This window comes from Cenococcum geophilum, assembly GCF_001692895.1.
Source record: "Cenococcum geophilum 1.58 unplaced genomic scaffold K441scaffold_71, whole genome shotgun sequence".
Classification (NCBI taxonomy): domain Eukaryota; kingdom Fungi; phylum Ascomycota; class Dothideomycetes; order Gloniales; family Gloniaceae; genus Cenococcum; species Cenococcum geophilum.
In genome coordinates, this window is record NW_027137629.1 from 826,417 (window position 1) to 848,600 (window position 22,184).

Sequence of the window (22,184 nt, forward strand, 5' to 3'; positions counted from 1 at the left end):
AGTTTAGTAATCGGTTTTTAATCTTGCTAATAATCCAGCGTATACGCTCTTTAGTATTATCTCATATTATTAATATTTTAAAGAAGTTATCTACCTTATAAACCTAATCGTCCAACTATTGGGCGTTAGGTCTATAGCGAAGTTCTAGACTACTAAAGGCCTTAGCTAGTCAGTCTATATCCTTTTTCCGTTTATAACGTAGATAACTCTCTAAGTCTTCTATACCTCCTTAGGTAAGTACTAAGTAGCTCCTAAAAAGCCCTTAGCCTTAACTAGGTTATAAAAGAATTTGCCTAGCTTAGATTAGACCCTACTAGATCTAGATTTGCCCTTAAAGGGTTCTAATATATTTATTAGTAGCTTCCTCCCATATGGCTTCCGAGAGCCTTACAACAGCTTCCTAATATCCATCTTAAAGGAGATTAGTATAGGGCTCTTAACCTTCTAAACTTAGGCCTAGAGAGGCTTCTGCTATAGAGGTAGTATTAGTACTAGTAGCTAGTATAGGCTTCCCAACGAGGCTCGGGTCCTAAGTTAGTAATTAGCTTGGATTACCTAAAGGGGTAGGCCCGCTTAGCTCGTAAGCAGTCTATATACCGCTACTATACCAATTATAGGCCGGTGGTCTTCCGGGAGGGTTCCGGTTGGTTCCCTAGTTAGACGCGTTAATATATTCCTCTAGCATTTCTAGCTTAGGGGAAGATCTTAGAGTTACCTCTAGCGCTTAATCTTCTAATTGGCCTAGGTAGGGCTAGAGGGGTTCCGGTTGCTTTCTAGCAGCGTTATAACCGTTATAAAGGGTGTCTGCGTTTTCCTTAGCGGTAACTATAGGTGTATAAGAGTCTTTAAGCTCCTAGAGCATCTAAGTATTAGGGCTTATTTAGCCGTCTTACCCAGAGGGTTATATTATTACAATCTCTTGCTATTAGAGGGACCTTCCTACCTTTACGCGACGGCTTTCTATAAGGTATTCGTGGAGTTTCTATTTAGGTTATTACAAGATTTTTAAGGAAGAATAGTAGTTATTAATAAAAGATATAAACAAACAATCTGGTCCTTAAAGCCGACTACCCTTCTAAAAAAGAGTAGGAAGGATTTAAATGTAAGGGGATCTTGTAGACAGGGGGCTATAAGGACACGATTGGAATAGAATAGATTAGTAAGAGAGACGAATCCTTAAGGAGGTAAGGCCTCTAGGATTGTGGAGACTATATACTATAGGCACGTGCCTTCGGCATGTGACCGGCGACCATCCAAGGGGCGTCCAGGGGTTGTCCTAAGGGTAACCCAAGGTGTCCGTAATAATATCCCTTATAATATTATACGTATTATCTATATACGTAATCCATGTTAATATATAATATACTAGGTGTTTTAGGTTAACTCTTAGTTTATCTTTATCCTTAAATTTAAACTTCTATTATATTAATCTAAACGTTACAACTTTATTTATAGGTACTAAGATACGTCTCTCGCTTCTCTAGTTCTCTAAATACTTTTTTAGATCTTTTAATATTATAATTAAGGCCCCCTTAATATAACTTATTGCTTTTTCTGTAATTAGGTAGTCTTAGATAACTTTCTTATCTAACTATATATAAAAATCTTCCCACTTATTATTATGCCTTTACCTATACCACTTTTAGTACAGCTACTAAAGTGTATACGGCTTGTCCGTAAAAAAGTATCTTTTTATTACTATATCGTAATAGCCTTTAGTATATTATTCTTTAAACCTAGTTAAAATCCCTAGATCCTCTTCTTATTCTAGTTTAGTAAGCTACTTAGCTCTTAGTATGCCTGCCCTAAGCCTATTAGTAATTCTTTATATAGGTACTCTGTCCCTTATATATCTTAATATACTAGCTCTCTTATCTAGCTTCTGTTCTTACTATAAGGTAATCCTTACTCTAAATTCCTCTATGGTTTCTTTCTTTTTGCGTCTTATAAGTGGATTCTTAAAGTCTTCTTACTTCTTAATCTTGGTATTAACTTTTTAATCTTTAGGCTAAACACTATATTCCCCTAGTAAGTCCTTTAGGTCTATATATCTATCTTCTAGTCTAGTTACTATTTATACTGCAGATTCTCTAATCTAATTAATAGTCCTTATTTATATCTTAAAGTCTTAGTTCTATAGAATTTTTAATCTTAAGCTTGCTTCTAACTTAAGCTTTACTCCTATTTTAGTTTAACTAGGCTTATTAGGTGTTCTTATCTTATCTTAAAAGTCTTAAATCTTACTTATCTCGTCTTAAGAATCTTATACCTGTAGAAAACTCTATCCTAAGCTTATTTATATATCTTTAAACTAAGCTACTACCCTACTCTATTAGTTGCTATCTATTATAGGTCCTTAGGTCTACCTTATCTTATCTTAAAAATCTTAAGCCTTTAGCCTCTTACCTTTATTAAGTGCCGAAGTAGTTTGCTGTTTTACTTCTCTTACATCTTATAAAGTAATAGATATCGTATCTAGCGGGGTCTTAATCCCTACTAATATTCCTTATTTTATAGTGGAATTATTCTTTACCTCTATTATAATATCTCTAAGGTTTATATACTCCTAGTAAGCCGCCTTTATTGCCTTATTATTACGGAATGTTTTGCCTACGTTAAATTTATCGTCCTTAATGTCCGATCTACGAACTGGTTCATTAGTTCCTCTATACTTTATAGATTTTAACTCCTATAGCTAATAGCTTACGCTATACTTAGCGTCTTTATAAATTTAGCATGCGTTATTATAACAAAACGCAAAACTTCTAATTAAACATTCTTTTGTTCCTTGCAGTACACTATTATCCCTCTATATGTATATATCTTCTACCGTTAGTCTAGTTCCCTTTATTGCATAGTAACTCTAACTATCTTTATAATCCCTTGCGAAGTAACCCTATTTTCCGCAATTTATATAAGCTTCGTCTTTAAACTATTAACTTTGCTATAGAGTCCGCCTAAACGTCTTCTACTACTAAGATCCCTAGTTTAGCTTCTACTCCTTAGTCCTATAATTACTAAATCCTTAACCTCTAAATTTCTATAGTTTTTTACTCTATCTCTTATAGGCTTCTTTAGTACTACTTAGGTCTATTAGCTCTGCGCCATACCATAATTTCTAACTTAGCTTTAGTTATTACGTACTCTACGCCTTATATAACTATAAAACTCTATCCTANCCTCTCTTAGCCTGCTCCCTTTAGTAGATCCAATTATTAATCTTAATTACTTAGTCTATTAAATCCCTTAGGGTATCCATATCTTCCATTAGGATAATTACGTTCTAAACTTTAGCCTTAAGTCCTTGCTTATACTGTACTATAAGCGTCTTATTATTCCACTCTATTTATATTACTAACGTCTAGAACTATATTGTATACTTAATTGCTAAGGTTTATTACGTAATATCTTAGAGTTTTCTTTCCGCTATAGTTACTGCCTCTAGGTCTCTAAATATTTATATAAGTCATTCTACAAACCCTTCCTAGCTTAAGAACATAAATTATACCTCCTAATTAGTAGTTATTATTCTATTTATCTATATTTCTATAAAATAAGGCTTAAACTATTTAAGTACTCTTCCTAATAGGAATAGTCCTATATATGCTATTCGATCTATAAGTATTAGTAGCTTTACCCCTTCCTATATAACTTTAAAGTGCATTTATATAAGAAATCCTTTAAGCTTTAATCTTTCTCCTAAGTACCTCTTAATTAATAGTAGCTTAACCTTTACTGTTCCAATCCTATTAACCCTCTTTTCTAACGCTATATTATTAGCTATTAACTAGTTAATTACCTCTTATAGTTATCTAACCGTTATAGGTTACTGTAAGTTAGTGTCTGCTATACTAGTGTCGTTTCCTAACCTCGAAGTAGTTGCCGCCGTTAATGGCGTTATAGTGGCTATCTTTAGTAGCATATTGTTTGACTTTCTGCACTTATAACTATAACTAGGTAGTAATTATATAACGGAACCTTATAGCAGGAACTATAATAGGCTCGTTATTAGGCTAGGTGTATAGGTAAGCAAGTTAAAGTTAATAACATAATAATAACTAGTAGAGTAGTTGCCTAATAGATTAACTCTAATTATATTCTAAGAATTACTACAAGAAAGGAACTATCTAGGTAGGGACTGTGGTCCTTTAAATATATAACCGTACTCCTATAAAACCCTTCTTGTACATAATATACGCGTACTCTATCTACTCTATTACGGATTATATAAATTATATAGATTATATAAATCACCCTATATAACCTTAGTTACCATTCCTCGTTATATAGCTCTATCGGCTTTATTCTAGACTATGCCTAAATTAACCAACTAGCTTCTTCTAATTCTTTTTTAAATAGTTATAACATTATACTTAAAGCGTCCGTAACAAAAATAGGGTAAACTTTAATTAAGTTTAGGAGCTTAACTTTGTATAAGTTATCTATTTTATTAAGAATCTTATACAGTTCTACTATCTTATAGTCTAGCTTATAGCTAGGCCGTTCTATTTTCTAGTTCTTTATTATAACCTAGACTATATCACCTATAGTAAAGTCAGGCTCGCGCCTATACTTATTTACCTACTATTTTATTAATTTCTAGGCCTTTTCTAGGTTTATATAGGCTACTTTTTAAGCTTCTTTTAAGCGCTTAGCGTACTACTAGGCTTCCTTATAAGATAGTTTTTCGCGTATAGTCTAGGGCCCTTTTAGTCTTTCCCAGTCAAAACTTATATAGGGTAGGTAACCCATTTTTAGTTAAATAGGGGCAAATTTAGTAGAGTTATAGGGTAAGGTAGCTTAGGCGTAGTCTATTAAGGGCAATAGTTTAGCCTAGTTATCCTAGAAGTAGTTAATAAAAGGCTAGAGTCTCTAGTCTAAGTATTAATTTATAATCTCCGTTTAACTATCTATCTGGGGGTAATATGCTATAGAAAGCTTTAGCTTAATACCTAGGATTTAGGTAAACTTATTCTAAAAGGCTAATATAAACTATAGCCCATAGTTAGATATAATAGTATTTAGTAGTCTATAAATTTAGTAGATATAGTAGATATACAGTTAGGCCGCTTCTTTTACATTAATATTTTTATAATAGGGAATTAAGAATAGGCGTTTACTAAAGCGGTTAACTAGGATTATAACCATATTATATCCGTTACGGTCTAGAGGTAGCTTATAAAAGTCTATAGAGATATATTACTAGGGGCGGTCGGGTATTAGGAGGGGTTTTAATAATCCTAGGGTCTTATCTTATAGAATTATAGACCTATAGCAGTTATTATAGTTCCGTATATAGCGGTTAATATTTATAATTATTCTGGGCTAGTAATAGCGGTCGCCAATAATTCTATAGGTCTTATTTTTTTTAGGGTAAGCCGTAGAGACCTAGGTATATACTTCAGCAATAAGCTAAGTCCGTAAGTTCTATTCCTCTACTACTACTAGCCGTTTACGGTGCTTAAGCAGTCCACTTTTAAGGGACTATAGGCTAGAAACGCTCTTTACCTTTTTACAGTACTTCTATGGAGAAGGGGCTATATAGTTTACCTACAGCAGTTTATTAATAAGGTCTAGTTCTATAGAGTTAATAGGGCATCTAAAGAGTCTATATTTAGTTCTGCCCGTATCTAAAAGTTAAAGTACTCTAGTTCTAGTAGCGCTTAGGTCCGTAATAAGATCTTTATAGCTATCTAGTTATTTATATCCTATTTACGCCTTATAAGAGCGTCTATATAGTTAGTGGCGCCTAGCCTATATATAATTAGGAAGTTAAACTAAAATAGGGTATCCGCCTAGCGCGCCTATTAGGCCGTAAGGGCCTTTATTATTATAAAATATTCTAAGGCCTTATAATTGAAAACTACCTAAATAGACTTAGGGGTGCCTTCTAGTTAGGCTCGCTAGTGCTAAAAGCTAAAGATAATAGCCAGTATTTCTTTATTATAAATCGGGTAGTTTAGCTTAATATTTACTATAGTCTTTAAATAGTAAGTAATAGGGTGCTATTCTCTATCTGTTTGCTTTTAGGAGTAAACGCTAGCTATAACACTATCTAAGGCATCAGTTTCTAGCATTAAGGGCCGTTTTAGGTTAAAGTGGGTAAGTAAGGGAGCCAAGACTAGTCGTTTCTTAGCTCGTTAAAGGCCTGCCTATATACAGTATTAAAGTAAAAGGGCCAGTCCTTATAGGTAAGTAGGCTTAGTAGCTAAGTAATCCTACTATAGTTCTTAATATAGCGTTAGTAGAAGTTATAGAACCCTAAAAATAACTATACCCCCTTTATAGTCCTTAAGGGTACTTATTAGTTAATTATAGCTATCTTTTCTAGGTCTGCCTTAATTCCATTTATACTAATAATAAACCCTAGATACTTTATACGCTTAACACTAAATTCTAACTTCTTAATATTGGCTTAGAGGCTAGCTTCCTAAAGCCATTATAGGACTTTATAGATATACTCTTTATATTCTAGTTTATTTTTAGAATAGATTATAATATTATCTAGGTATACTATATAGAAGTCATTAAGGTAGTTAAATAGTACATTATTTATATATTGTTAGTATATAGCCAGTCCGTTAGTTAGTCTAAAAGGTAATACTTTATATTTATACGTTCCGTAACGGGTCTAAAATATAATAAGGTTTTCTAATTTAGGGTTTATCCTAATTTAGTAAAAAGCCTAACGGATATTAAGCTTCGTAAAGATCTTAGCTCTACTTATTTGGGCTAAAGTCTTATTAAGTAAAGGCAGTGGGTAGCGGTCTTTAAGGGTTAAATTATTAAGCTTATAGTAGTCGATATAGAAATAAAGTCCTCTATTTAGCTTTTTAGTAAAGAGAATAGGTAAGTTAAAAGGGGCTTAACTAGGCTTAATAAAGCCCTTATCTAGGTTATTAATAAGATACTACTTTATAGCCTATAATTCGGCAATAGATTACTGTTAAAGGGGGCTATAGCTAAGGGTAACTACCTTATCCGGCTTAATTTTAATCTTATAGTTATATAGTCGGTAAGGCGGAAGTATATTAGACGCTACTTTAAAGAAGGTATCTTTAAATTTCTAGTATTAATAGGGCAGTTTCCGTTCTACTAGCTCCTTATCTATAAGCTTATCTTTCTCTTAAGCTAGGGCTTCTTTCTCTTTAATTATTTAATTAATTTTGTATAAGCTAGTTATAAAGGTAACGGTATTAAGCTAAACTAGGTTCTAGTAGAATCCTATAGCGCTAATATAGCAGATATTAACTAGTAGGAGGTCCGTGGGCTTCTTTACGGATATTTATTAGGCCGTATTTTGCGGTATAGAGTTTATAGTCTTCCTTAGCTTACGTTCTATTTTCTATAAGTTATCCTTTTAGTTTATTAGTTTAGTATATCGTCTAATATCCCTAGCCTTCCTTTATAGCTATATAGGGCCTTAGTTCTCTATTAGGGACTTAGCTAGGCTACTACTAACTTCCTAAATCTTTAGTGCGGGTAGTGTAACATAGGTAGTTTAGAGGCGGTATAATATACAAATCTGTTATAGATTAAGCTATATATCCTTCTTAAAAGCCTAGTCTTTACGCGTCGCATTAGCCTAGTAAACGGTGTCTATCTATAGCCGTATAAGGTTTTCTATTATAATACTAATCTCTTTTATAAAGGAAGGCGTTAGGGGTATAATTTTGGGCTAAATAAGCTGCCTATTCTATATATTAAGCTATAAGCCTAAATAGGCTAGCTATTTTCTCCTTAAAATTATATTATAGCTTCTAAGGTCCGTAATAAGGAAGGGGATATTATATTACCTTTATTTATTAACGCGGAGGTAGATCCGCAAGATAGTTATAATAGGTAGCCCTATCCGTCTATTATAACCGCAAATAGGGATTAGTTTAGGCAGTTCTTTAAAGGGTATATTTAAAAAGTTAGCCAGTTTTATAACGCACTTTATATTAATTAAGGTAAAGGTATTTACTCCTAAGTTAGCTAAAGCAGAGGTTAAAACTTAATATCTATTGCGAAATAAAGTATAAAGGATAGTGTAGCTTCTTCTACTAACTAGCTAACCTAGATTAATATATAATATATTAATCCCTTTTAACCCTAGAGAGAAGTCTTTCTCTAAGGTTCCTCTTTTTTTAGCTCCGCATTATCCTCCTAAATTAATAGGACCTTATTTATCTTTACCTTTATTAAGTAGTTCCTTATAGGGTAGCCTATTTAATCATATAAAAAGTAAGCTCCTTAATCGCTAAGGGCCTATATATAGGGGTCGCTATATATAGGCTAGGTGTACACTAGGCCCGTAGTAGGGGTAGCTGCGCGGCTAGCTACTAAGTTAATTATAGGGGTTGCCAATTATACCAGGGCACTATGGGCCGTACTTATAGTACTTACGGCCTAGTTTATAAGGTTTTTAATTTTTAGCCAATTAGCGCGTGCCTTAATTTAATAAAGGCCTTAGTTAATAGCTAGGCAATAGTCTATAAGTTCCTTTAATATCTATACTATAGTATAAGCTAGTAATACGGCCCGCTATAAGTCTAGGGTAAGCTTATTAAAGAGGTTTAGCAGTAGGTCTTCCTAGGGGATTTAGGCCTATCTAGCTAGGTATAAAAAGCGGGTTTAAAAGGCCAAAAAGGTCTCCGTTATTTTTATATTTAGGCTTTTATAGCTAAGGCAGGCGTTTTATACTTTAAAAGGGTCTTTATAAATAGAAGATAAGTATTTAATTATTTCTTCTTTAGAGATAAAGGGGTCTACTAAGTCTTTAGTATATCGCAGGCGTAAATACGTCTGGGCGTCTCTATTAGTACAGCTAAAAATATAAGCTATTTTAGCTTGGGCGCTAGGGAAGTAGTCTATATTAACTTTAAGCTTATTCCGTAGTTAAGGCTTCTAATTATTAAATATAGGGTTGGTTCCGTCTATAAGTAGCGGGGGGTCCGCAACCTTTACTAACCACTTCAGTGCTATATAGGCCTTAATAGGTCCACTAAGGCGCTAGGATAGGGCCTAAAGGACTATAGTAAGTCTTTAATTGTTTAATAATAACTTATTATTAGATATAGGGGTATCTCTAGCTTTAAGCAGCTCTTATAGTTATTTAATTTCAGTATTAGTAGCTATAAGCTCCGCCTAGGGGGTTAAAACGTTAATTATTTCTTCGTCTAAAGTATTTAAGGGTCCTACAGCTACTTTACCTACTACTGTAGTTCGTGGCATAATGGTAGGGGTATTAGGTAATTCTAGGTAATTTCTTTAGGGGTTTTGGTTTATATATGTCTTATAGGTCCTTTCCTTAGGGTTCTTTTCTTTTCTTTTAGGTCCTATCCTTATGGTCCTAGTAATGTCTTAAAGTCCTATTCTATATTCTTATCCTATTTATAGTCTTATAGATATATTTAAGTTCCTTCTTAGGAAGAGAGAGTAGAGTGAGCTTTAGATAATATTAGTGACTCGGTTAATTAAGACATAGGTACGGCAAAGGGGACGCGCAAGCCTATATAATTGGATTATCTATAAACGAGAATCTAAAGCTAGGGAAAGGAAAGGAGAAAAAGAGCAGCGCCGTTTAATGTTTTATAAGGTCTTTACGTTACGTAACCGCAATATACGGCAATCTGTAGCAACTTACCGGTATATAGTTCTGCTAAGTTCTGCTAGTGCCGTAATATATACCTTATATATAAGGTAGCGGTAGCGTTAATAATATACGCCTAAAAGCTTTAGGTAAAATACTATAATCGTTACCACCTAGTTAAGCACTTCGCCGTTAATAAACAAGTCCTACTCTCCTCTAAGAACATCCGCATAAAACATCCCTATAAAAAGCTTAACTATAAGTTTATAGGACCGTTTTAAATCCTAAAGTGTATAGGGTAGTAAGTATATAAGCTAGAGCTTCTACCTACTATAGTATAGCTCTACCTAGTCTTTTATATCTCCCTATTAAAGCCTTATAGGTTACGCCCTAGGTTTTAACCCCTAGTAGTAAAAGAGCTTAAGAAAGGCAGCTAGGAAGTAAAAGTAATTATTACCTATTAAAATTATGCTAGATAACCGTAGTACCTTATTAAATAGCTAGAATGGCTAAATAAGTATAATAAATAAAAATACGAGATAGAACTTAAAAATCATTAATAACTGTTAGATAAGTACTATAAGCGGAATACCTTAGCCTTATAGTTAAAGCGTAAGCAAAAAGTAAGCGCTGCTATTAAAATATAATCTATATTAAAGCGAAGTAGAGAATATTTTAAGGGATTAAAGAATAAGTAACGCTTGTGGTAAGAACTACGGCATATATATAGGGTAAAGTTTTAATTTATTAGTATCCTATATAAGCTATACTCTAACGCAACCTACCTATACTAGTAACCTATAGGCAACTTATAAGCGACTTATAGGTGAGGTTACGGCGTACGCTAGTAACGAAGCTTAATTTAAAAAGCATCCTTCCTAAACCTAGTCCGTTACTCTATACTAGCTTAATAGATTATTTATATTAAAAAATAGGCTTATTTATAACCGGGATTTATTTAACTAAAGCTAGTAACCCGCTAGTAGTAACCTATACTAATAACTTATATACTATTTCACGTATATACTATATAGATAACGCGCAAGGCTAAAGTATAGGTTAGTAGCGAATTTAATAGGTATATAGCCTTACTGTTTATAAATCTAGCTATATATAAGTAATCTATAACCTACCTACAAAGTATATATAGCGCTATACCGGTATAGTATAAGGCTAAAGTAGGGTTAGTAGCGGATTTAATAAGTATATAGCCTTACTGTCTATAAATCTGGCTATATATAAATAACCTACAACCTACCTATAAGGTATTAGCGACCTACCTATATAAGTAAGCTTTAGAATACTTCTAATAGTTTACTAAATTTAGGTAATAATATTAAGCTATAGGCTCTACCCAGCGCTTTCAACCCCCCTCCGTAGGAGGGGGGCCGCCACCTTAGACGTACTATATGCTTAAACGCACCAAATAGTGTATTATTAAATTATTAACTACAACCATGCTCTCCTACTATGTAAAAGAAGAGGTTAAGGTCTAGAATGCAATGCGTGCATAGTAGCAACTCAATTATATTAGGCCGCTTTACGTAGGTACTGCTAGGCGTATACTTATAAAACAAGCTAATAAAACTTTAGAGGAGGCTAAGGCTGCGCTCGAAGCCTAGCGTATAAAGGCTATTAAAAAGCATCAGAAGGCAGAATACGCTATTACTATTACTTATAGGCGAGCAATAAGGCAGGCTAATAAGGCCTTCGGAATTAAGACACCAAGGTATAGAAAGAGTGGTTAATAATTTAATAATACACTATTTAGTGCGCTTAAGCATATAGTGCGTTTAAGGTGGCGGCCCCCCTCCACAAAAGGGGGGTTAAAAGCGCCAGGTAGGCGTTAAATAGACTAATTAGGATTTTCTATTCTAGGGATAGAAAATCGCTATTAGCTTAGTTAAATATAGGGGAGTCTTAGTAAGGTAAATCTAACTAATTAGATAACTTTAACCGCTGATTAAAGTTCCTTAATATCTTTGCGCCGCGTATATATACTACCTATCTCTCTATATATAAAATTAAAATACTCTTTCCCCTCTAAATTTTTTCCTTACTAAGGTTTTTTATGGGGTTTTATTAAGGCTTAAGTATATAAAGGATTGGGGACAACCCTTTCTAAAGGGGGGGGGGCATTATTAGGTAAAACCTAAGTAGATAGTTATATAGCTATAAGGTATAGGCGACCCTAGGGTAACCTAGGGGTAACTTGCCTATAAGGTACGTACGCTATATATATCTAGGGAAAACCCTTCCTACCTTATATATAGACTTCTCCTTTTCCCTTAAGGATTTGCCTGTGTCTATACAATATACCTTATTATTCTATTATTAGACTCCCTATTTATATCCTTACCTTATATAGAAGGTAGAAAAGGATATATCTATATATATATGCTAAGGCTTAAGCGAACCCCCTAACTAGATCCGTTACGGTGCCGTAATACTTATAAGTTTATAGTTATAACTAGTTTTAGTATAAGAGTAGTTATAGCCTATTATTCTGCTCTAGCTCCTAAAGGTATAACTAATACGTTTTAATTACTATAAAGTCGCTTCTACCAATTAAAATAGGCGTTAATTCGCTTTAGATTTAAATCTAATAATAGGCAATAAGCTGCGAGTCTTTTATAGGTTAGTAGGTTATCTAAAATTATAGCAATTCTCTTTTATAGCCTAATTATTAGTTTATTATATAGATCTAATTAGTAGTTTTTAAGGGGGATATAGCCTTCTCCTATAAGGTATAAGAATTAAAGTTTAGAATTTAGTAAAGGGTTAATTTAGTTTTATTATTAAGTAGTTATAGTTATACTAGGTATCCTATACTTTATTTAGGTTAATATAAATAATAGTTAAATATTATAGTATCTCGCTAGTAAACACAAACTAAGTAGAAAAGTTATCCTTAAACCTAGCTTAAAAGCAACGCTAGGTACTCCTAGTAGTTTAACTAAAGAGGTAAAGCATTCTAGCCCCTTTAGAGAGGAAATAGTTATTACTAACGCGGAGTTTTCCTTATACTTAAATCCTCTAGTTTTTAAAAGTAGGGTCTATTTTATTAGATAGTAGTTAGGGATTAGGGAGCTTAACGGACTTTAATTACTTTGTTATTATATCTGTACTCCCTAGTATATCATATTTAGTAAAGTAAATAGGTTAGTTAGGGCTTTAAAAGGGGGAAGCTAGGCTATTTTATAAGGCTATAAGGCTATCTAGAATCTCTTATAGAGTCTTTTATATATTTCTTGCTTTAAGATATTTGGCTTTCTAGCTAGCTACAAGGGCGCGAATCTACTTACGTATATCTATAGCGTTATTAATATCTTTAATTTTTAATCCTAACTAGACCTTAGGTCCCTCTTAGGCGGAGGCAGTTCTTTTAAATAAGCTTACATTAGGTACTATTATTAGCTTCTTAGGGTTTATTAGAATTATATAATTTGGTTTTAATTTTAGGGTTCTTTTATAGGGGCAGGTTAAGTATAGTATGGCCTATAAAGTGGGATATTATTAGGGCCTTTCCAGGCAGTAGTGGCATTAAGGTCTAATAACAATGCTTTCTCGCCGCGGGAGATACTGAAGCGTGTAATCGTACCCTCATAGGTACTCAGAGTAGCGTAGTAGGCCTGCTTGCGTAACCCGACCAAGCTAGAGGCACATAAGGGTGGAATGAAGAAGTCGAGACCCTTGGGAAGCAACGTATGCAGGTGCCATGACCCAGCAGTTTCGCACGTTGCACCGATGTTGTAGCCATCAAAGCTCATGCTTTTGAACAGTTCATCCTTAGATTAAGTTAGGTATGGGTTTGGTTTTGACAGTAAAGTGGAGTAACATCCTCTTACCCTACACACCTGTCAATCGGAAGATAAAGAATGAAGACTCTGTCTATTAAATGTGGCTCTAGGGCCTCTATATATACATAAGGAAGGTGTAGGTAACAGGAGAGGAGTAGGCAACTAAGACAGGGTAACAGGCAACTGCAACAGGGTGGTAGGACAACCCGATTTTGGTCGACAACACCATTGAACCTTAGACACATCCTCTGATAGGTGGCATATCATCCAAGCTATCGGAAACATGGCTATATGGGCTCAATATGAAAGATCTAATTTGCTCCGCCAAGTACTCTAACTACAGCCTCGTTCCCTTCCTTAACCGCCCACGACAGCGGTGTCTGGCTGGCATTATCTTCCGAGTTGGTGTCAACATCGGTCCGTCCAACAAGGAATTCAACCACAGACTTGTGACCATTCCCAGCCGCCCATGATAGCGGTGTCCTACCAGTTGAGTCTCTTGAATTAGCATTGATGTCACCTCGTTCAACCAATAGCTGAACTACTGCCTTGTGGCCATTAGTAGCCGCCCAAGAGAGCGGTGTCCAGCCCTCATTATCTTTTGGGTCGAGTTCAACGTCACCCCTTTCTGCTAAGATCTTGACAACCTCAACATGCCCGTTCTTTGCTGCCCATGTTAGCGGCGTGTGACCTGACATGTAGTCTCTGGAATTGACATTGATATTGCTTTGCTCGATTAGCAGCTTGACCACAAGCTCATGCCCGTTTCCGGCCGCCCACGAGAGGGGCGTTCGGCCCTTATTGTCCTTTGAATCAGGGTAGGCATCCATTCTCCCGAGTAGAAGCCTGACCACGTCCTCATGCCCTTCCTTTGCCGCCTCGAGTATCAGACTAGAATCCTGCACGTTCTGTGAACCTTGATCTAGAAGAAAACGTAGACTCGCAGCGGAACCTTTCTGACAGGCAATTTTCAAAGGATCTCTCCCGTTGACTAACTCATAATCGATGTATGCAAGCATATCTTCGTAGTTTCCACTCGATACTAGTTCCAGTAGCAAGTTTAAGAATGCCACAAGATTCTGGTCAACAGCCCAGCGAAAGAGATTGATATGGGGCAAAACAGGTTCTGCGGATGGCAATCGCCAGTTTGAAGCTGACCATGGTTGCGCATTAAACGAGAGCTGGCGTTCGAAGGTAAGATATCTGAATTTCGCCCAAGAGGTTTCTTTTGTAGGGGTAAACTGGGTGGTGTGGGAATGCCAATTGAGAGCCACATATTTTAATAGATGATAGGCTCGTTCCAGGTCTTCTGATGGAGGACCGAGAAGAGGTACATCAAACGATACCGGATTTGGCGTTCTATGATTGATACTCCCATGTATTGTGGAGACAAATCTGCTGAGCACATTTCCAAAAGGTATATGGCTCCATACTAGGCCCTGTGTCAATTCAGACTTCACGGAGACCTTTGTGGATTCCTTCTTCAAGATCTGAGTCTCAAAATCCGAGAAGCAGAGGTACGTAACACATGCTTCGCCGATACTGAAGTCCGCCTCTTGTAGCGTGAATCTAATCGGATCAACAAATGGTGACGGGTAGGTTGAGCCGAGAAGGAATTGCTTGACGGTGTGGTGTGCAAACGTGACGGTTCTGTCATCTCTATCAAAAATAATTAAGCTTCCACAAGCTTGAAGTATGCGCATGTAATCTGTTGGAATTTTACTCCTATTAAGATATTGGTCTGCTACGTTGATAGCGTAGGCTTCATTAAGCTCTTCAATCGTAAGAGGTCGTTTGGCGCAGGCTAGCCAAGGAAACATCTTTCGCATGATCGTGATCTTTACTTCTGAACCAGTAGATGTACAGATTCTTTTTAAAATGCGGGCAAATGTTTCTGCGAGATTTTTCGGTAAGTTTTGGAGCGTTTCACGGATTGCATCGTCCGTTATTGCTTCACAAATTTCCTCGAGTTGGAATTTGACCCAGAGAAACCTGCGCAATGAGTCAGTTATGGCGACTCCGCATGATACTGAATATACGCCTATATTAGAGACTCACATATCTTTTGCTCTATCTACAAGAGTGTCAATGATAACTTGCCGAAGACCCGGGTCTCGAATTTTGAGCTCATCGTTCTTTAATTTCAGATCAACACTGTCTGAAACATACCTAGCAATATCGTCACGAACAAGTTCCACTGAGATATCAATGGAATTATCATCCTTAAACGCTTGGCGGATCAGTTTTTCTTCGCGTCTGCTGAATATCATGGCCTTCACCGTAGTATCTTGAAGCTGCATAAGACGGCGAAGTGCTTCAAGGACAACAGTCTGCCCATGTTTAGCGAGCTCATCAATCCCATCTATTATGATCATAGCCCTGTTGAAGTGACTGAGAACTTTAATAAAGAGGTCAATCAGATCCTCCGGAAGGGGATTTGTGGACCCTTGTCTAAACAAACGATTGATATCTTCAGCAACATCCTCAGGGATTTCTATCCGCTCGAGGAGTTGTCTGGTTATTGTCCCTACTAGTGACGAAATGTCCAATGTCGAAGTGTTTGCATAGTGACAGTAATAGTAGCAGATTGCCGAACCCACTTCTACGTAGGACGAAGATATTGAGTCAACAACACTGGAAGCGAGGACCGTCTTGCCAGAGCCAGGAATACCGAAGCAGCCAAGACAGCCAGAAACTTGGCTTTTCTGCCAATGACTGAAAGCTTGTACTTCCGCGAGCCAGGATCCCGTACCGTGATGGCGAAGCTTTTGTAATTTGCCATGCTGACCTACATAGTCTATTCCAGACAGTAGGGCAAGTAGTTTTCGTCGCTTCTTTGCTCTCTTATTCTGTTCCTGTAGGGCTTGGGCTTGCTTCCATTCCACCATATGACACAACTCCGCTTCTTTTTCTAAAATCGATTGACAACTTCGGAACTTTGCCAAATAAGTTCTATCAAAGTCTTTTGTAAAGGTTTTCCAAACGCCCTTAAAAGTTACCCGGCCAACTGCGATTTCTTAAGAGTCAGTCAAGGTGTACGAGGGGGTGTAGAGATTTTGGTATTGCAAGAAGTAAAAATAGCACAACTTAAGTGCTTGCCAGGAACTTAAAGATGTGCCTTGCGTTATGTGAAGAATGTTTCTGGCCGGAAAAATATCTACAATGACCGCAATAACACAGCAGTTGACGAGAATACATACTTGGTTTCTTTCGGGCATCAACAAACACTGATTTGGCGTCGATACAGAATTCAAGAATAATAAGATATGCATTACAAAGTGTTTGGCGAAGCCGCTCGTGGCCTGGGAATAGTATTTCGTACTCTCGGAAACGTGGCAAGGCATCTCCGATTTGGGCGAACATTTCAAGCAGTTTATCGAGGGACGTACGGTACTTTTGGGCAATCTAAGCCGACGCTTGTCAGCACCAAACGTCTACCTGTAGGACATGCTTCTTAGAGCTTACTCACATGAAGCACCACTCGTATGCTTCCCCATATCGGGCAGAGGAATATGGGTGAGGCATTAGAAAAGACATCTAAGGCCTTGCCGTAGGCGTCGATGCACTCTATCATCGGTTGAAGCTTCTTCGAAAATTTGGGCAGCTTGCTATTGGCGTCATAGTCCTTGCAGGCAACGCTACTTGCATAAAAAAGGTTTTCTAAAGAAGCTTTTTGAAATATTGCTTTTTCACTATCTGTCAGGTCTGTCATAAAACGGGCCTTTGCGATTTCCCAAGGACCGACTGGCACTCCTAGCCCGGTGCTTGCCGAGTCCATGGTGGGCAGAGTTAAGTATCAAGTCTTGGCGTAAGTGATATCAACCGACTTTTCATATCATTGTGAAGTCTTTAAGTTTCTAAACATATATTGATGTAAGAATGGGAGAAGGGGAAAAGAAGGAAAGGGGATGGAAAGAAGGGAACGGAATAAAAAGAAAATATAGCTTAACGCCGTGGGATGTGCACCGCCCCATGGAAGCGGCTGAGGCGAACTCTTCGTTGAGTAAAGACCAGAGACTCATAACTTGGTTGGCTTAAAGGGATTTGGCGAGGTAGCTGAGTAAAAGCCAGCCTGCAGGGGTTGAAACGAGGAGTGCAACACATTGCAACCATCGCTTTCCACCCGCTCATTTGTCAAACTGAAGCCTCTCGTGTTGAAGGAAAGAGGTAATATTTTCTATTCTTATAGCATCCGTAAAATATACCGAACTAACTATCGAAATCGACTCTGGAAGTGTAGATTTCATCCCTCTTTCAAGCCATTTTGCTAAAACATCAATGCAACCGTTGTGTCTAGTGACTGAATGCCTGAACTAGGTGAGAGAGCCAGAATTGGAGGTGAGGGATTCACATAGAACAAGATCCTTCTCATTGTTTATCCAACCAATTTGGAGTCGCGCACACAGCTCCATGAGTTTACTTTAGAGCTGAAGGAGCTCTGCAGCAACTCATGGAGGCTTGAGGGTAGGATGAGAAAATTAAGTCGAAGCTGCGGTTATTATCACACTTTATCAGGACGCGTAAGCTGGCCATGCTGCCGCGCAATAGCGGGGGGGGGGCTTGATTGAGTGAGGGGCGGGCTGTCGGGAGGTGCGGGCGGTGCGGGCGCTAAGCCACCGAATGTAATGGAGGGCGCTAACATGCGAGCTTTTTCCGTCAAGGGGCAAGAGGAGCCTCAAGTTTTCCTATCAACGAAATGCCAGTCTTTAAATTGGGTGATATGGACGTTTCAGTACAACGAGGTACGACAAAACACAAGTTTAGGTTTGGCTCCTCGAGTACATGGTTTTGATCGGTCTAAATAACGTTCTAGCCACCTAGTTTAGCCACCTAGTCGAGCCACCCGGTCGAGCTCTCGCGTGCACGGACTCTCACCTAAATTTATCAATTATATTAGGTCCGGCGGAAGGAACGCCTTCCTTCCCGATTGACACGCGTCCGTGGCTCTACGGGTTGCACGGACGTGTGCAACCTGAAGCCTTCAGATTCAAATAAGGGTCGTTCGGTTGCAAGTTCAGATCAGAATGAGGGCTTTAGAATAGAGTTGATCTAGAGCTCTAATCTGATTCCGAGGCGACCGTTCGGTTGAATTCCAGTTCAACTTGACTTTAGCCACAAATTTTTGATTGCTCCTTTGACCGCCTAAAAAATACGCTAAAACAGGTAGGCGCACTTTACCATATACAAGGGGGTAACATCAATGCCTCAGACGCTCCCCCTGCTAGTATGGAGAGGAAAGTAAGCGAGCCCCAAGTAGTATAGCAGGGCTAGGTTATTTTGTGTACCATACTAGCAGGGGGGGCGTCTGAGCAATTCATGTNACCCCCTTGTACAATGAATGGGTCAGACGGCCCTCCCTGCTAGTATGTTATCAAAATAAGCGAACGTTTGCAACATGGTTGGGCTGTATTATTCTGCTAGCCCACTGGCCGTCTGACCCGTTCGTGTTACCCCCTTGTATAGTATCTAAACTAAGGTCTTGGCGTCAGTTCAAATGAGGAGCCTTAAGCTCCTCATTTGAATCTAAAGGCTTCAGGTTGCACACGTCCGTGCAACCCGTAGAGCCACAGACGCATGTCAAATAGGGAAGGAACGCGTTCTTTCTGCCGGACTTTCAGTTCAGATTCAACTTGGCGCTTTTGCAACCGAACGACCCCTAAGGAGCTCGAGCTGCTTATTTAAATTAACGCCAAGACCCCGGTTTAGATTCTATATATGATAAAGTGCGCCTAGTTTTAGCGTGTTTTTTTGGCGGTAAGAGGAACGATCGCATCAGAATTAGAATCAAACCAATCTGGAGCCAAATTTTACAACCGAACGTTCCCTTGACGAACCTCGTATCGGTAAGCGTGTTGAATTCCCAGGCTTTACCATACCTAGTAGCTCAATAAGTTATAGAACCTCGCAAACATAGGCTTAAAATTTGTGTTATAATAAGCTAGCAAATAAGTAATAAACAAAATAGTATTTGAAAATGTAATAAAAAGAACATTAAATGAATCTAGATTGAATTGTTCCCGACACAGCTCTCAGGGCTCTCGTAACTCTGCTTGAGCCTCTGCTGAGGCTCACACCCTATTTAGGCACGTCGTCCCTTGCCTTTTCCTTAAGCCACGTTTTGTACGTAGATCGTAGCTCTAGCTTGAAGCTCTGCGTTCTGACAGTAATATCTACATAATATAACTAATGGATGGCCTTTTCTCTCTTTGGCCCAGTAGCTGGTTCTTCTATGCTTAGAGTGTGGATCGTGTCCCGAGAGTCCATTTCTGTAATTTCTCGAGGCTGTATGAGGTAAGACTGCTGATACATAAATTACGAGGTGAACCATGGCTCCGCAAAATCCAAGCCCCTTCTTACAACCAATATCCTATGTTTCTTCGCGACTAGGAATCCACGCCTTGCGGGGGCGTACTCAATGATGAAACCTCTACCGCTGCCCCGCCACTCTGAAAGTACGAAGAAATGCCGCTTAGTCCCGTGCCTAGACAAAGTGAACGACGTCAAATCGAGGCTGCACACCCAGAGATCCGTATCAAGAAACAGGAGTAGGCCGCCTCTTGCGGTGATGATCTGATGTACTTTGTTCGCAAGGTTGTCAATGCCGGGAAGAGGCACAGGCGGGGCGGAAGGGCTAGAGGCAGAGATGCCATAACTTTATACAACATTACATGGCCAGACTCGTCTGCAGTAATTAGCAGACATCTCTGCTCGCTGTAGGCAATGCAGGTAATTCCAATGTTCGCAGCATGCTGGTAAAGAACGCCACATTGAGTGGCGTTATGCGTCTCAAAATAGGCGACGGAGCCATCCTGCTTCCCACAGAAGACTAAATCCCCACTAGAGTGGCAGCATATCGTTGTTATTTCTGCCTCTGGGGGACCCTCTAGCATGCCGACCGACTTTGGCCCCAGCGGAATGGCCTGGCTCAATTCGCTTTGACTACCCTCATCCAGATCGTTGTAAACAAGCACGGCGGGCTCCCGGATGCGGCATTGGGACCCGCGGATGTCGGCAAAGCGGAGACTGTCACTGCTGAATGCGGCACCTCGGATGCCATCCTCGTACGCGTTGATCCGGTATATAAGCGACAGGTTCTCCCCCTCAGAGCCGGCAAATTCGAAGATTTGTATCGTGCCTCGCGAGTGTCCGTCCATTTAGCGAACATGCTAGGCTATGAGCATAGACATCTCGAATCCGATAGCGGAGCTCAGTCGACCACAAGTCGTAAACTGCAAGCTCTCCATCACCGTATGACGCAATGAGAATATTGATCTCTGGACTTGGATTAAAGGCTATTGAGTCAACAACGTAGTGGTTTTCCGCGCCTTCTGAAAGTGTGCTGGTCTCCCTGCTACAACATCCAATATATAACTCGGCCTCTGTGTCGAATAAATATATGGGTAATCCCCGATAGCTGACGGCTAGAGTAGTGTAATCCGGAGAAAACAAAGCCTTTCCTGGTGGTTGGCGTGGTCTCTGCTGGTCAGCGTTCCCGTGGTTGCTGTTAGTCCACTGCCATCGTTTTTCCTCGAGCCCCTCCTGTATATCCCAGGTGACCGTATAGTTTGCTTGGGTAGCGGCAGCTAGAGCAGTACTTTCGTTTATGAAGAGAAGTGTAAGAGCCTGGTGAGTGGTATCAAAAGCCCAAACTTGCGTTCTGCTTTCCAAGTTCCAGACTTTTACCTCCCGCAGGCCACCCGAGGCCAGGTACCGGTCTTCACAGCTGAATACCAGAGTCTTGGCCCTTTTGCCATGGCTTAACGCGAATTTTGCTTGCATCGAGTCCCGATAGTAAAGGAATATTGTACCATCGGATACTGCTACCACCAAATATCGGTCGCCATGGGCAACTGCGCTGGTCTGATGAGCTGGGTATTCAATCCTGGCCAAACAGTCGTCCCAAGTTTTGTCTGTTAAGCCTTTGACTAGTAGTCCCCGCTGTCGAGACGCATAGGTCTTTGAAATAATAGATTCTGATGGGCACAGTGCCAGGGTCAAGGTATGGATCGATGACGGCGAAATAGTGAGGCTTGTCCGGAACTTCGCACTCAGCCTAATTAGGTCATTGATCCAAGTTCCAGACTAATTTTTGGAAAAGAGAGGGGTGTCGGGTATTTTAACCGGCGCATTAAGTATGCTCGTAAGTTCTTCGCGGTGCGGGTAATATGATACAGCTTCTGTCAGTGATCTTTTTGGATTGGATTGGAGTGGATTTGACACCCAAATCCACTCCAGAGCCATTTTGCACCTCTCAAATCCAGGAGCTCCATGGATAAGGGTAGATATATTAAGTAGAAAAGCTAAACTATAAAATAATAAGAAGCTATTAGGAGCAATACTACGCAGAGATAGTAATAGATTAATTAGATATAATTATCCTAAAATTATAGTAATTTAAGAGTATAAGCTATTGGAAAGCGATTAAATAAGAAGAATTTAAAAGGCGTAATTTAAGGACCTAGAAACGGACTAGTATAAATAAAGAATAAACACATATATCCTAAGGGGAATAGTAAAGGGATTTATTAAGGATTTTTATAAGGGAATAATATAGGGATATAATGGAGCTATAGGCTTAGTATTAAGACTTTAAAAGGAGTATATTATTTATAGAATCTAGGGCTTAGCAAAAAAAGGTATAAAGGAGTGTTTAGATTGTTAAAGATATAAGCTAATAAGGCATAAGCCGTATAGAAAGCTATAGCCTATTAAAGTACTAGAATATCTATAGGAGATAATATTATAGAACTTTATTATAAAGTTACTAAAGTTAAAAGATCCTATTACCGGATAGGAGTATAATGTAATCC

At 38.4% G+C, this 22,184-nt stretch overlaps 3 protein-coding genes across 3 annotated transcripts; all 3 read right to left on the bottom strand.

Annotated features, from left to right (window-relative positions):
• Positions 1-13,685: 13,685 nt before the first annotated feature.
• On the bottom strand, positions 13,686-14,204 carry K441DRAFT_590048 (ankyrin; the record flags this gene model as incomplete). Its single annotated transcript, XM_067644790.1, has 1 exon — positions 13,686-14,204. One exon carries the CDS (start codon positions 14,202-14,204, stop codon positions 13,686-13,688), a length of 519 nt encoding a protein of 172 aa, XP_067497714.1.
• A 61-nt stretch (positions 14,205-14,265) lies between these two features.
• K441DRAFT_682027 (uncharacterized protein) lies at positions 14,266-17,152 on the bottom strand (the record flags this gene model as incomplete). Its single annotated transcript, XM_067651528.1, has 5 exons — positions 14,266-14,296; positions 14,371-15,366; positions 15,433-16,381; positions 16,575-16,779; positions 16,844-17,152. 5 exons carry the CDS (start codon positions 17,150-17,152, stop codon positions 14,266-14,268), a joined length of 2,490 nt encoding a protein of 829 aa, XP_067497715.1.
• A 2,869-nt stretch (positions 17,153-20,021) lies between these two features.
• K441DRAFT_739483 (uncharacterized protein) lies at positions 20,022-21,157 on the bottom strand. The gene has a single exon (XM_067654356.1). It carries the CDS (start codon positions 21,151-21,153, stop codon positions 20,476-20,478), a length of 678 nt encoding a protein of 225 aa, XP_067497716.1. The 5' UTR covers positions 21,154-21,157; the 3' UTR covers positions 20,022-20,475.
• Between the last annotated feature and the right edge of the window lie 1,027 nt (positions 21,158-22,184).

What these genes read in the sequence shown, in the direction of transcription:
- K441DRAFT_739483 (XM_067654356.1), bottom strand. Translation starts at nt 21,153, where the DNA reads ATGCAAGCAAAATTCGCGTTAAGCCATGGCAAAAGGGCCAAGACTCTG.